A 12,803-nucleotide genomic window follows, 5' to 3' on the forward strand; every position below is an offset into this window, starting at 1 on the left:
GCTTTGGCACAATGTATTGTTAAAAACGCTAAATAAATAAAGATGATTTGATTTGACTTGCCTTTCTGATAAAACAAGAGTTACATTTTTTGGGACAAGGAACCACTCCATTTTTAAAATGCAATGACAATTATGAATAGTGCCACGACAATTTCCAAATCACATGTTATTGCATTGTATTAATTATGCATGCGAGTCAATGTTTTTATTTTAATTTTTTTCTTTAAACTTATTTATTAAATCTAACAGGCTACAGCCTCTTTTTGCTTTCAGGAAGAAAAATATGTGGTGGTGCTATGGGGGTGCTTTGGTCTTTCTTGGGGACAGAGTATGTAAGCGGAGTGGAGCGTCAACAATTTCCCCCCTGTGCTCCGAGCATTTAATAATCACTGACGCTACAGTTCTGCTTTAGGTTCACCCTTTACCACTCTTCGCTCCACCTCTCACTTTGCTTCTCGCTCCACTAATCAGAAAAACCGATCTGCCTTTATTCCGCGTCTAAAGTATTTCAGTAGGTTTAAAATAGCACAGTTCTGTTCATAACGTAGGCCTATATTAAGAAAAAAATTAAATAAATAAGTATTAAAATGAAAGTAATGTGACAAACATGGTGACTCATACTTGGAATTCACGCTCTGCTTTTAACCCATCCAAAGTGCACACACACAGCAGTGAACACGCACCCGAAGCAGTGGACAGTCATTTATGCTGTAGCGCCCAGGAAGCAGTTGGTGTCACGTTCGGTGATACAGGAAACAAGGAGAGATCCAAGTGCAGGTAAGATATTTATTAGGGGCAATCCAAAAGGGTAAACAGTCCAGGCAGGGTCAAAACCAGAGAATCCAAATAAACAAGAACAGACAAAACACAAGGCAGGGTCAAGACTACGGAATGTCAAGACATTAGACAAGGACTCCGTGACACATACTCAGACAGACCGGGTATAAATACACAGAAGGTAATGAGGGAAATGGAGACAGGTGAGGAATAATCAATTAACCCAAACAAGGAGGAAGGTGACCAAATAAGGGAACAGACAGTTAATAAAGTGACAGACACCGTGGGAAAGGAGGACATCTAGTGGAAACCCAGGGACACAACCCAGACACTGTGACAGTACTCCCCCCTCTACGGAGCGGCTTCCAGACGCTCCACGACAGACACAAAACAGAGACCAGGAGGGAGGTGGACAGTTGGAGGCTCAGGGGGAGGGACGGAGGGCTAGAAAAGAAAAAACATGGGAAACAGACACCAGAAGTGTGAACACAAAACAGGGAGACCAGGAGGGAGGAGGACCGGAGGAGGTTCAGGGGGAGGGACGGAGGGCCAGACTAACAGAGAGGAACAGGGACAGGAGTGGACACAAAAACAAAAGGCAAAAAACAACATGAAGCCCCCCAGGGCGGAGCAGAAGACCACCACATCCTTGTGGTCGAGGCCAGAGTCCTCCAGGGCAGAGCGGAAGACCACCACAACCGTGTAGCCAGGGCGAAAGCCCCCCAGGGCGGAGCAGAAGACCACCACGTCCTTGTGGTCAAAGCCAGAGACCTCCGGGGTGGAGCGGAAGACCACCACTACCGTGTGGTCAGGGCAGAAGCCCCCCAGGGCGGAGCAGAAGACCACCACATCCTTGTGGTCGAGTCCTGAGTCCCCCAGGGCGGAGCAGAAGACCACCACAACCGTGTGTGGTCAGGGCGAGAGCCCCCCAGAGCGGAGCAGAAGACCAACACAGCCATGTGGTCAGGACGAGAGCCCCCCAAGGCGGAGCAGACCTCCGTGCGGCCAGACCAATGGGACGACGAAACTCTGGTAATCCCCTGGTGTCTTTACTGGACTCCAGAAGATCGGTGCTGGCTTGACTCTGCTCGGAAGATCATTGGTGACTGGCACTTGTACATGAAGATCATTGGTGACTTGTATTCGCTCATGAAGATCAATGGTGACTTGCCTGTGTTCGTGAAGATCACCAGTGACTTGACTCAGTCCTAGAAGATCACCCATGACTTGACTCAATCCTAGAAGATCACCCGTGACTTGACACAGTCCTTGAAGATCACCAGTGACTTGACTTGACTCTGAAAGGTCAACGGTGACCAGCCTTGTCTCTGGAAAGTCCATGGTACCTAGCCCTGGCTCTGGAAGGTCATCGGTGACTAGCCATGACTCTGGAAGGTCATCGGTGACTAGCCCTGACTCTGGAAGGTCATCGGTGACTAGCCCTGACTCTGGAAGGTCATCGGTGACTAGCCCTGACTCTGGAAGGTCATCGGTGACTAGCCCTGACTCTGGAGGGTCCACGAACACCTGACTCGACTCTGGAGAGTTCACTGGAACCTGACTCGACTCTGGGGGGTCAACAGGAACCTGACTCGACTCTGGAGGGTTCACTGGAACCTGACTCGACTCTGGAGAGTTCACTGGAACCTGACTCGACTCTAGAGGGTTCACTGGAACCTGACTCGACTCTAGAGGGTTCACTGGAACCTGACTCAACTCTGGAGGGTTCATTGGAACCTGACTCGACTCTGGAGAGTCAACTGGAACCTGACTCGACTCCAGAGGGTCAACTGTGACTGTCATCCTGTGCAGCGGTGTTGGGCAAGCAGCCATCTTGGGCCATGACTCTGGACTGGTGGCCAACTTGGGCATTGGCGCTGGGTGAGTGGCCATCTTGCGCTGTGGCACTGGACCGGCAGTCATCTTGTGCTGTGGCGCTGGATTGGTGGCCATCTTGGGTTGTGACGCTGGGTGAGTGGCCAACTTGCGCTGTGGCACTGGACCGGCAGCCATCTTGTGCTGTTGCGCTGGATTGGCGGCCATCTTGGGTTGTGACGCTGGCTCAGCAGCTGTGACGTGAACAGTTTTGGGAATTTCTAGGATCATTGACAGCATGGAGAAATACTCCAAGAATGAGTCAGCAGCCATCTTGGGCACTGGATTGGTGACCACCTTGTGCTGTGGCGTTGTGCTGGCGTCCATATTGCCTCGTGGCGCTGGGTTGGCGGCCATCTTGTGCTGTGGCGCTGGGCTGGCGGCCATCTTGCTTCGTGGTGCTGGGTTGGCGGCCATGTTGCCTCGTGGCACTGAGCTGGCGGCCATCTTGTACTGTGGTGTGAGGCTGGCTTCCATCTTGCCTCGTGGTGCAGGGTTGGTGGCCATGCACCGCAGCGGCGCTGGGTTGGCGGCCATCTTGAGCTGTGGCTCGGGCTGGCTTCCATCTTGCCTCGTGGCGCTGGGCTGGCGGCCATCTTCTGCAGTGGCACTGGACCTGCGGCCATCATGGGTCGTGGCGCTGGCTTTCCATCCGTCTCGACTCTGGAGGGTTCACTGGAACCTGACTCGACTCTGGAGAGTTCACTGGAACCTGACTCGACTCTAGAGGGTTCACTGGAACCTGACTCGACTCTAGAGGGTTCACTGGAACCTGACTCAACTCTGGAGGGTTCATTGGAACCTGACTCGACTCTGGAGAGTCAACTGGAACCTGACTCGACTCCAGAGGGTCAACTGTGACTGTCATCCTGTGCAGCGGTGTTGGGCAAGCAGCCATCTTGGGCCATGACTCTGGACTGGTGGCCAACTTGGGCATTGGCGCTGGGTGAGTGGCCATCTTGCGCTGTGGCACTGGACCGGCAGTCATCTTGTGCTGTGGCGCTGGATTGGTGGCCATCTTGGGTTGTGACGCTGGGTGAGTGGCCAACTTGCGCTGTGGCACTGGACCGGCAGCCATCTTGTGCTGTTGCGCTGGATTGGCGGCCATCTTGGGTTGTGACGCTGGCTCAGCAGCTGTGACGTGAACAGTTTTGGGAATTTCTAGGATCATTGACAGCATGGAGAAATACTCCAAGAATGAGTCAGCAGCCATCTTGGGCACTGGATTGGTGACCACCTTGTGCTGTGGCGTTGTGCTGGCGTCCATATTGCCTCGTGGCGCTGGGTTGGCGGCCATCTTGTGCTGTGGCGCTGGGCTGGCGGCCATCTTGCTTCGTGGTGCTGGGTTGGCGGCCATGTTGCCTCGTGGCACTGAGCTGGCGGCCATCTTGTACTGTGGTGTGAGGCTGGCTTCCATCTTGCCTCGTGGTGCAGGGTTGGTGGCCATGCACCGCAGCGGCGCTGGGTTGGCGGCCATCTTGAGCTGTGGCTCGGGCTGGCTTCCATCTTGCCTCGTGGCGCTGGGCTGGCGGCCATCTTCTGCAGTGGCACTGGACCTGCGGCCATCATGGGTCGTGGCGCTGGCTTTCTCCATCCGCCATGGTGAGACGGTGGCTCTGGTCCCTCCTACATTAGCCCCGAGTCGAAGGGGGGCCATGGTGGAGAGCGATACTGAGCCTCCTCTCTCCCACTCCCTCCTCGGCGACCTCCCCATGTCCCGCGAAACAGGACCAGGCGGGTTCCCTCAAACCGATTTCTTCCCCGCTCTGTGGCTGGGGAAGAAACATCACTCGACATACCGCTGGATCTTGTGTTGACGGAGTCCTTCTGTCACGTTGTGGTGATACAGGAAACAAGGACAGATCCAAGTGCAGGTAAGATATTTATTAGGGGCAATCCAAGAGTAAAAAGTTAAGGCAGGGTCAAAACCAGAGAATCCAAATAAACAAGAACAGACAAAACACAAGGCAAGTCAAGACTACGGAATGACAAGACATTAGACAAGGACTCCGTGACACATACTCAGACAGACCGGGTATAAATACACAGAAGGTAATGAGGGAAATGGAGACAGGTGGGGAATAATCAATTAACCCAAACAAGGAGGAAGGTGACCAAATAAGGAAACAGACAGTTAATAAAGTGACAGACACCGTGGGAAAGGAGCACATCTAGTGGAAACCCAGGGACACAACCCAGACACTGTGACAGTTGGGGGTTCGGTGCCTTGCTCAAGGGCACCTCAGTCATGGTATTGAAGGTGGAGAGAGCACTGTACATGCACTCCCACTACCTACAATTCCTGCCAGCCCGAGACTCAAGCTCACAACCCTTGGATTGTGAGTCCGACGCTCTAACCATTAGGCCACAACTTCTCTGATAGAGAGTTTTAGGAGTCTTAGGAGAGTTTTAAAGTGGCATACAGTGTGCAAACTTTTTTTCTTCATGACATGGTTGTCAGCATTAAAAGGTAGGCCTATAATTGCTGGTTTTTGTGGTGCCATTTAAAAAAAAATTAAAAATAACAGTAGGTAACGATTTCATCAGTTGTTTTACCTACGGACTGATGCTTTTTTAGAGCCAGAGCCCCGGCCCCAGAAGGACAGCTTCATTCATCAGGCTGTCAGGAAGCTGAACTCCCTCTTGACCTTGCCTCCCCTCCTCTCCTATGCCCAGTCCCCACTGAACTCTGAACCCCCTCACCTCTTTTTGCCCCCTCCCCCTAGCTATCACATACCCAGGTACTTCCATTTCCTCCTCCCACTAACAAACTCTGATCTGCACCAGTCACTTTGTGCAGTATTGGTCTGTTTACTACCTCATTGAACTACATCTTCAGTCAGTTTAAATAAAGATCTCTCTCTGAGCTTTTTGTTACTTTAAATCAGTCTAAATAAGCTCTTTGACACTGTTTGTTTATGTGGCAAGTGGGGCGGGGCCGAGAGGCGTGGGAACGAGGAGTGAGGCCAGGTGTAGTGATTGGAGATGAGCTACACCTGTGCCCCACCGCCAGTATCGAGTCCCACGTGGGAGATGGAAGGATATAAAACTGGAGCGACTATAGTGAAGGACGAGTGAGGACCAGGCCTGGGACATTATTTTATGTTTTGGCTCTTATTTGTGCGCATCAGTCGCCGTGAGGGGCTGACGCGCTGTTTTGTTTATTTTTGATTATTAAAATGTTTTGATTGTCCACCGGTTCCCACCTCCTTCTTCCCGATGAGTATGGAGATTGTATTGTTACAGTTTACTTCACTGGTTGGCACTCTATCTGCCATGTGCTTTGTGTTGCTTTGTTATTATTTGTATATATACAAATATATAACTTATATATGTATATAGCGTATTTGTTTAGTTGTATATTATATTGAATCTGTCTATCTGTATTTTTATGCTCTACTGTTAGGGTCTGGGAGTAAAGCAATTTAAATTCTCTGTATGTATTTGCTGTACATGTGGAAGAATTGACAATAAAGCACACTTGGCTACACTACTTCAAGTTAAGAGTCTAATGCTCTGTAGCCTGTCCTTTGAATATTATGGTTGAGTTGGTGATACTCCCTCATATGGAGGGTTTTTCTATGAATTATGCCATTTCCAATCTGCATGCGCTCTGAGAACAGAAGACTCCCGCTGAATTAAGTAACTGCTCCCATGAGTGTGCCACAGTCACATAGGGTCCCTAGGCCTGTCTAGAAACAGCCTCTATGACTCCTTAGAAATGGTGATTCTAGAAATCCATGTTATGGTAAGTGCACACGCTGAGCTACTGTGCACTTTCTAAAATCCACATTTTGGTGAGTGTGCATGATAACATCCTGTGCACATTTCTAAAATTCTTTATGGTGTGGGTTACACGCTGCCATCCTCATACCCTTTATCTGAGTTTGCTCATGGCCCGGTTTTCTACTTGGGCCCCACTCTTTGCTACCAAGGACCTGTTAGGTCAGTTCCTTTGAGCAAACTCATGCAGAGCTGCCTGTTGCACCCTATCAGATAGACCAGGGTCTAGTTTATCACTTTAGATGCTTGGCCATATCCCCTTGAAGGTATCTCTTTGTTTTTGATTCCAAGCCTTCGAGCTCTGCCCTGGGTTCAGGCATTCCAAGCCCAGCCCTCAACAGGTAAGTTATTGGGGTATGCAGATCAGGCCTGTAGATAAAGGGGATAATGAGACGTTTTTCAGGTAGCTTTTCAGGTTTCTTTAAGCATATTGGAGATGTTGCCATAATTCTTCTAGATTTAGTCTGTCTCAGTTTGGTCTGTTTCTTCATGTCATTCCAGACAGACTGATGATGATTAGATCAGATCTCTGTGTGGAGCACTGGCTACTGTCAGACTCCTTGTGCAAGGAAAAATCTCTGGATTATTATAATTAATGGCAAAATTAATGTATGGAAATGTAAATTGATATTCCTCTAACAACACAAAAGATTTAAGCCGTTTTAAGCTGGTGAAAATACTAGTGGCCTAAGGCTCTCATCACCCACATGCAATGATGTATGGCAGTGACTTTGCATGCAAAAACACTTTGTGTTCACGCACAAGATACCTACCAAACCTGATTTCAAACAGGCTTCTTTGGCAGCATAGTTTAATGATCTACAACAAAAGACACATGTTAAAACCACATCAAACTTAAAATGATTGCGTTTCAGCATGCTTTGCATCAGAAAACAAGGAAAATAAATGTAGATATTAAGTATTATTTGGGGTGTTTTTACACAAGATTAACATAGAGGGACATAAGTTAGTACTTAAATGTTGTGTTATGTTAGAATTTACAAAGGTTTCTGTTATGTTGGTTTTGTAGTGTTACAGTTGTAGTGAAGAAATAACAAATTATTTTATAAATTTGTAAATATGTTGGTAAGTTAGTTGTACATTCAGCACAAATGGATTTATCAGTATTATTTTACTTATTATAATTAGTCACATCAGTATTTCATTAAAGGGTTTACCTTTAATGTTGTAAACATTGTTGACAGAAGTTCATCCATCTGAGTGATGTGTTCATTAAAGAAAAGGGATTAATATTATCAGAGGTTTATAGATTCACCATATATATATATATATATATATATATATATATATATATATATATATATATATATATATATATTCCTTTCTTTCTCTCTCGTTCTCTGAGCTCTTTCATGGTATTTCATTATACTAACAGACATTTAAGGTGGTATAATCATGGCTTTGTGTCATTACAAAAAACACTAGAATGGTCTAAGTTACTTCCAAAATCATGTAAGAATAAAAACGTGAGACTGGACATAGGTCTAGATTAAAATGTTTAATATAATAGTGCCTCCAACCCAGACTCCTAGCAGTGTAAATCATCAAGACTGAAATATTAATAAGTTAATACAAAGGAGTGATAATTTCTGTGCAACTGTATGTTAAAAAGATAAAGTTGTTAATCTATTAATTGTCATACAGCGCCAACTTCTGTCTGACAGACTTGCAGCCTTTAGCAGAAAAGATTCTTTCTTTTTCAGGAAAGAAAGGCATTTCTCTGGCTACTTTATCTGCCAGCTCATAGTTTGGTTTGATTTTCAGATGGCTCATCTCAGCCATGACACACTGACGCACATGCTTCAGCATTAGAGGCAGGAAAGGAACATAGTAATCAATCAGATGCTCATCTATCATACTGGAGTGCAGAAATCCACCTGTGGAACAGACAAACACATTCAAAATGTAATGTAAATGAGTAAATGCAGCCACATTTTTTGTTTTGGGCTAAATAAATAAATGTAGAAAATATATGAATAAAATGATCAAATAATTTATTACGAAATACAAGTCAATGGAACTTTTTGAAAGAAAATCTATTTTAGATTTTGAAATATGTTTACGAATATATATTTTCCTTAATACTTAAATGATCTTTCAGTACACACTGTTCTTATCATTGAAAATTTTTCTAAAGATCTTAGTCTCCAGTTCCTTGCTGTTCATCCAAAGCTCTTCCCGACATATGCCTTCTCTCCAGAGATCCAGAGCCACTTCAGCAATCACATTCCCACCTGCATTACTATAAACAAACAGAGAGACAGTTTATAATTAGTTTTTTCACTCGTTAGGGACAGTAGAGGCATCTAATTACCACTGTGTTCGAATTTTGTAAAGCTAATATGTTGACTACTGTTCGTAGGAATCTGAAAATCAAACTAATGATTTGAGGGCTTTACCTGAGAAAAATGAAGATTGCATTGCGGAATGACACTCCATCTACATTGAGTTTGTAGTCTAGGAAAGGTTTTATGACATCGATCAGCTGTGGTTGCATCTTGTCCATTTCATCAAATATGAACATGGAGCGGGGAAAACTTGAAACACTTTTATAAATCTCCTGCTTTAACTGTGCCTGAATATACAGAACATGTAAATCACTGTTTGAGAAATGAATTATGTGTTGCGCTCCCACAAAATATGGAAATTCACAGGTATTTATTTACTGGTATTACTCCAATGTGTTATTTCATAATGGTGACATTCCCATGCACATTACATATGTGCATATGTGTGATGACAAATGTTTCATTGAAACCAATGAAATAGCTACCCTGCACATAGAAAAAAAGCATATGGCAAACAACTGAAAACCACACTAAAGTGGTACCCTAAGCATTTAAAAGTGATGCTGAGGGATCCCGACCAAGTGTCATTATGTGATAAGTTTGTATTGAGAATGTCCTATGGACCATCTCACTGTACATCTTAAAGAACTCGACCATGATAAAGAAGTATTTATTTGTCTAAATGTGATTACTTGAGTCTTAGGCCATGGATTAAAATACCATTTATTTACTTACTTTGTATAAGTCTGACTTTTCTTTGTGCGGAAAATGATGCTCAGATATATATGTGTGAACATGGTAGCTTTCTATCCCATTTTCATAAATGTTTTTTGCAATGATTTGAGCAACATGATTTTTTCCAACTCCAGTAGTCCCATGGAAAGAGAGGACCAGCGGTTTGTTCGGATTGCTGTCAGTCATAAATGATGTTACAGCTTTCAGTACAATGTCGGACACAATGTGCTGCCCGAAGAGAGAGTCTCTTAAATCTTTCTCCAAACCTAAAGACGTGAAGATATGTGAAGTCAACAAATAGCCCTATCTAAATAAATCAGGAAGCACATTTTAATACTGAAGCATACCACACAAAATAATAATAATAATAAAACATAATCAACTGTAGCAAAATAAAATGTTATGAAAATACCTAATTGTTTTTAAGCAGACAAGTTAAAACAGCTCATGCAGGTTTACTGGTGTTAACTGGACAAAACTGTCATATAACAGAGAAGCACAACGACATGACATTTTCAGAGGGTTTATGGCACTTTTACCTCATAACAGATATTAAAGCTGTTTTTGTTGGTAAACGCTTTACTTAGATTTAGATTTAAATAGTTGCGCTTGCTCGGAGGTTATTTAGTTCCACTAAACATCTGAGTGTTATATATGGTCAAACGATTCGACACGGTTTACTCACGTTTAGGATCAAAAGCCAGCACAGCCGCGAACACCTCCACAAAACCTGAAGATAATGTTATATTAGACACCAGCAATAAAACTATTAACAAATGGCAGGCGTTCATTGTAAAAATGAATCATCCAGGCAACTTTCAATCTAGGTTTCGTTTTTGAAAGAAACTGAGGGGAACTGATGAGTAAACAATACGTGTATCATTCGTTCTTTCGCTTTTCTAATTGAACCCAATAATGAAAAAATAAAAATAAACGACTTTTTAAAAAACAATTCTGCTAATTTAAAAAATAAAATAAACGGTAAGGGAGCGTGTGCGTTTCGTCTGACGTCAGATAGACCAACGCTACTTTTGCGTCATTGAAGGGTAACGCCCCTTTTTTGGGGAAAACAAACGGATTCCTGATACAGAACCCGCTCCAGGGACCTTTTGTTTTTCATTGTTTCTGATGTATACAGGCCTGTTAGACACAATTACAAACAGATATTGTATAATATTTATATATTTTTGTCCTAGCCTGCGAATATTTCAAACTTAAAATCAGTTAACAGCCAAGGTAGCATGCCTAATCAGAGCTAACGTTAATCACGTAGCCACTAGCAGCTTCGTATTTCTAACTACAACAAAACTGTCAATAGCTTAAATCAAGTGAAATATGATCCAAGTAAACCACCGACTCCTTTTGACATGGCCTCATCGTCTAGTTTATCATACTGTGAGTTTGTTAATGACAAAAATAGGCTACTTGGTGATTCCACGAGATAATGGTAACGTATTTGGCCACTGCGTGGGGTTATTAATCCAATTTTCGACAATTTCAAAGGGAAACCTCTGTAAACACTGTATCCAGTAGCTTCTTTAAATACCTCTCACGGTCCTCGGCCGTCAAAGAGAGTGTGTATGTTTCTGCCATTTTTGCTATCAAGAAATTAGAGTTCTGTATCGGGAATCCGTTTAACCCCAAAAAGGGGCGTTAACCTTCGATGACGCAAAAGTAGCGTTGGTCTTGAACGATTCGTTCATTTTGAATGAATCTTTAATGTGACTCGGTAAGAACGAGTCATCTCGGGGAGTGATTCGTTCAGTCGCGCATGCGCAAAATTCTGTAGGTTCTTTACTTGAATTAATCTAGTTCCCCTGTTTTAGTCAATGCATTCTTGACTCTTGAAACGGAAAGAGAATTGATTAGTTCATCTCATATGGAAGCATATGGGTAGCATTATTCAATTTGGGATGTAATATGCAAAATGACAATGCAATATGTAAAATGGCAATGCATTTCTGTATTTACATTTACATTTTCCAATACATTTGTGCAACGTTTGGTGCAAAATGAAAATGAAAATTAAATTACATAATTTTCATTTGCCATTTACTACACCAGTTTTAAAATGTAAAATGAATATTAATTTTAAAGCTTTCTAAGTTGCAAAATTAAAATGAAAATGTATTACAGAAATGATTAGATATGTCTAACATGTTAAAGCAAAAACTGTGGCAAAATGATCATTTAAATGCTATTTTTCTTAATTGCATTAACACTCACAGTCAAGACACTTACGATTGCATTTTCATTCGGTGTCCCGCAATGAATGTAGCAAAATTCAATGTGCACATTGAAAATGCATTCCGAGCCGATCACGTGTCCCCGCCCTCGCGCCACGTCAATCATTGTGTGAACAAGGCGGGGCTTACAGAAGGTCAGAGACTCAAGTCTCAAGAAGAGGATTCAATCAAGTGAGACAACATGGACAAGACAGTTGGTCCGTGTATGTTTTGATCATTTCGGTTTATGGCTTCAATATTTCATTCGGATTTGTGGGCGGAGCTGAAACGCTGCTTTCATCTGATTGGTCGAATCGGATCGGTTTTCATCTGACAGCCTTCAGCTCGGTCTTGTCATTCTTTCAGGCAGAATAAGAGTCAGTGCGAGTGAAGCACTGAAATGTCTGAAACTACGCTCACTGTTAATTAGCATAATATTTGAATCAGATGTAGCTGGGCACATAATTCGTGCTGCTGAGACCTGCAAATTATTTCTAGGTTGTAGTATTATATGAATATTGTCCCACTGATAAAAACAGTGCAAATAGTTCTGTCCCTTTGGATAACAGTGAAGTGGAAATTAAAATCAATAATAGACTGAACAGTTCCATGTCTGTAACATTTACCACTCTCATCTTTTAAGTCATAATGCACTAGGTATGTGTGTGTGTGACATTAATAAATAATTGTAAAAATGAATATAGTTACATTTCTAAATAAAAATAGTAAAATTAGCTCTATGCTGCTCAGTGCTCCTGTAGCTTACCCCAGAGCGCCCTCTCGCGGCTGTAGACGGTAATGTTTTCTCTTGGTCTTGAATAAATGTGACATATAGTCCAGTGCGACTTATATATGTTTTTTTCCTCGTCATGACGTATTTTTGGACTGATGCAACTTATACCGAAAAATACAGTTAACATTATTATTATTATTTATTATGAGAGTAATTGACACAGACTAGAACTGTAATGTTTCACCCAATTCAGCTCATATCTTTAGACTCGTCTGACTAGTGTTGCTTGTATAACTGGCCAGACTTACCTTCCCAAAAAATCCTATTTAATTTTATTTCATAAATTTAACTATATTTATTTCCACT

The 12,803-nt window shown here is 43.3% G+C and overlaps 1 protein-coding gene across 1 annotated transcript; it reads right to left on the reverse strand.

Annotated features, from left to right (window-relative positions):
- Window positions 1-7,935: 7,935 nt before the first annotated feature.
- On the reverse strand, window positions 7,936-11,072 carry LOC113040862 (torsin-1A). The gene is made up of 6 exons (XM_026199064.1): window positions 11,033-11,072; window positions 10,165-10,209; window positions 9,480-9,745; window positions 8,856-9,031; window positions 8,565-8,698; window positions 7,936-8,333 (listed from the first exon to the last, which is right to left on the reverse strand). Exons 1-6 carry the CDS (start codon window positions 11,070-11,072, stop codon window positions 8,086-8,088), a joined length of 909 nt encoding a protein of 302 aa, XP_026054849.1. The 3' UTR covers window positions 7,936-8,085.
- Between the last annotated feature and the right edge of the window lie 1,731 nt (window positions 11,073-12,803).

The sequence above is a fragment of the Carassius auratus genome, chromosome 23 (genome assembly GCF_003368295.1).
Source record: "Carassius auratus strain Wakin chromosome 23, ASM336829v1, whole genome shotgun sequence".
Classification (NCBI taxonomy): domain Eukaryota; kingdom Metazoa; phylum Chordata; class Actinopteri; order Cypriniformes; family Cyprinidae; genus Carassius; species Carassius auratus.

What these genes read in the sequence shown, in the direction of transcription:
- LOC113040862 (XM_026199064.1), bottom strand. Translation starts at nt 11,072, where the DNA reads ATGGCAGAAACATACACACTCTCTTTGACGGCCGAGGACC. An exon ending in CTCTTTGACGGCCGAGGACC is followed by an intron (nt 10,210 to 11,032) that starts GTGAGAGGTATT and finishes CATTATCTTCAG; the next exon opens with GTTTTGTGGAGGTGTTCGCG. An exon ending in GCTGGCTTTTGATCCTAAAC is followed by an intron (nt 9,746 to 10,164) that starts GTGAGTAAACCG and finishes TCACGTCTTTAG; the next exon opens with GTTTGGAGAAAGATTTAAGA.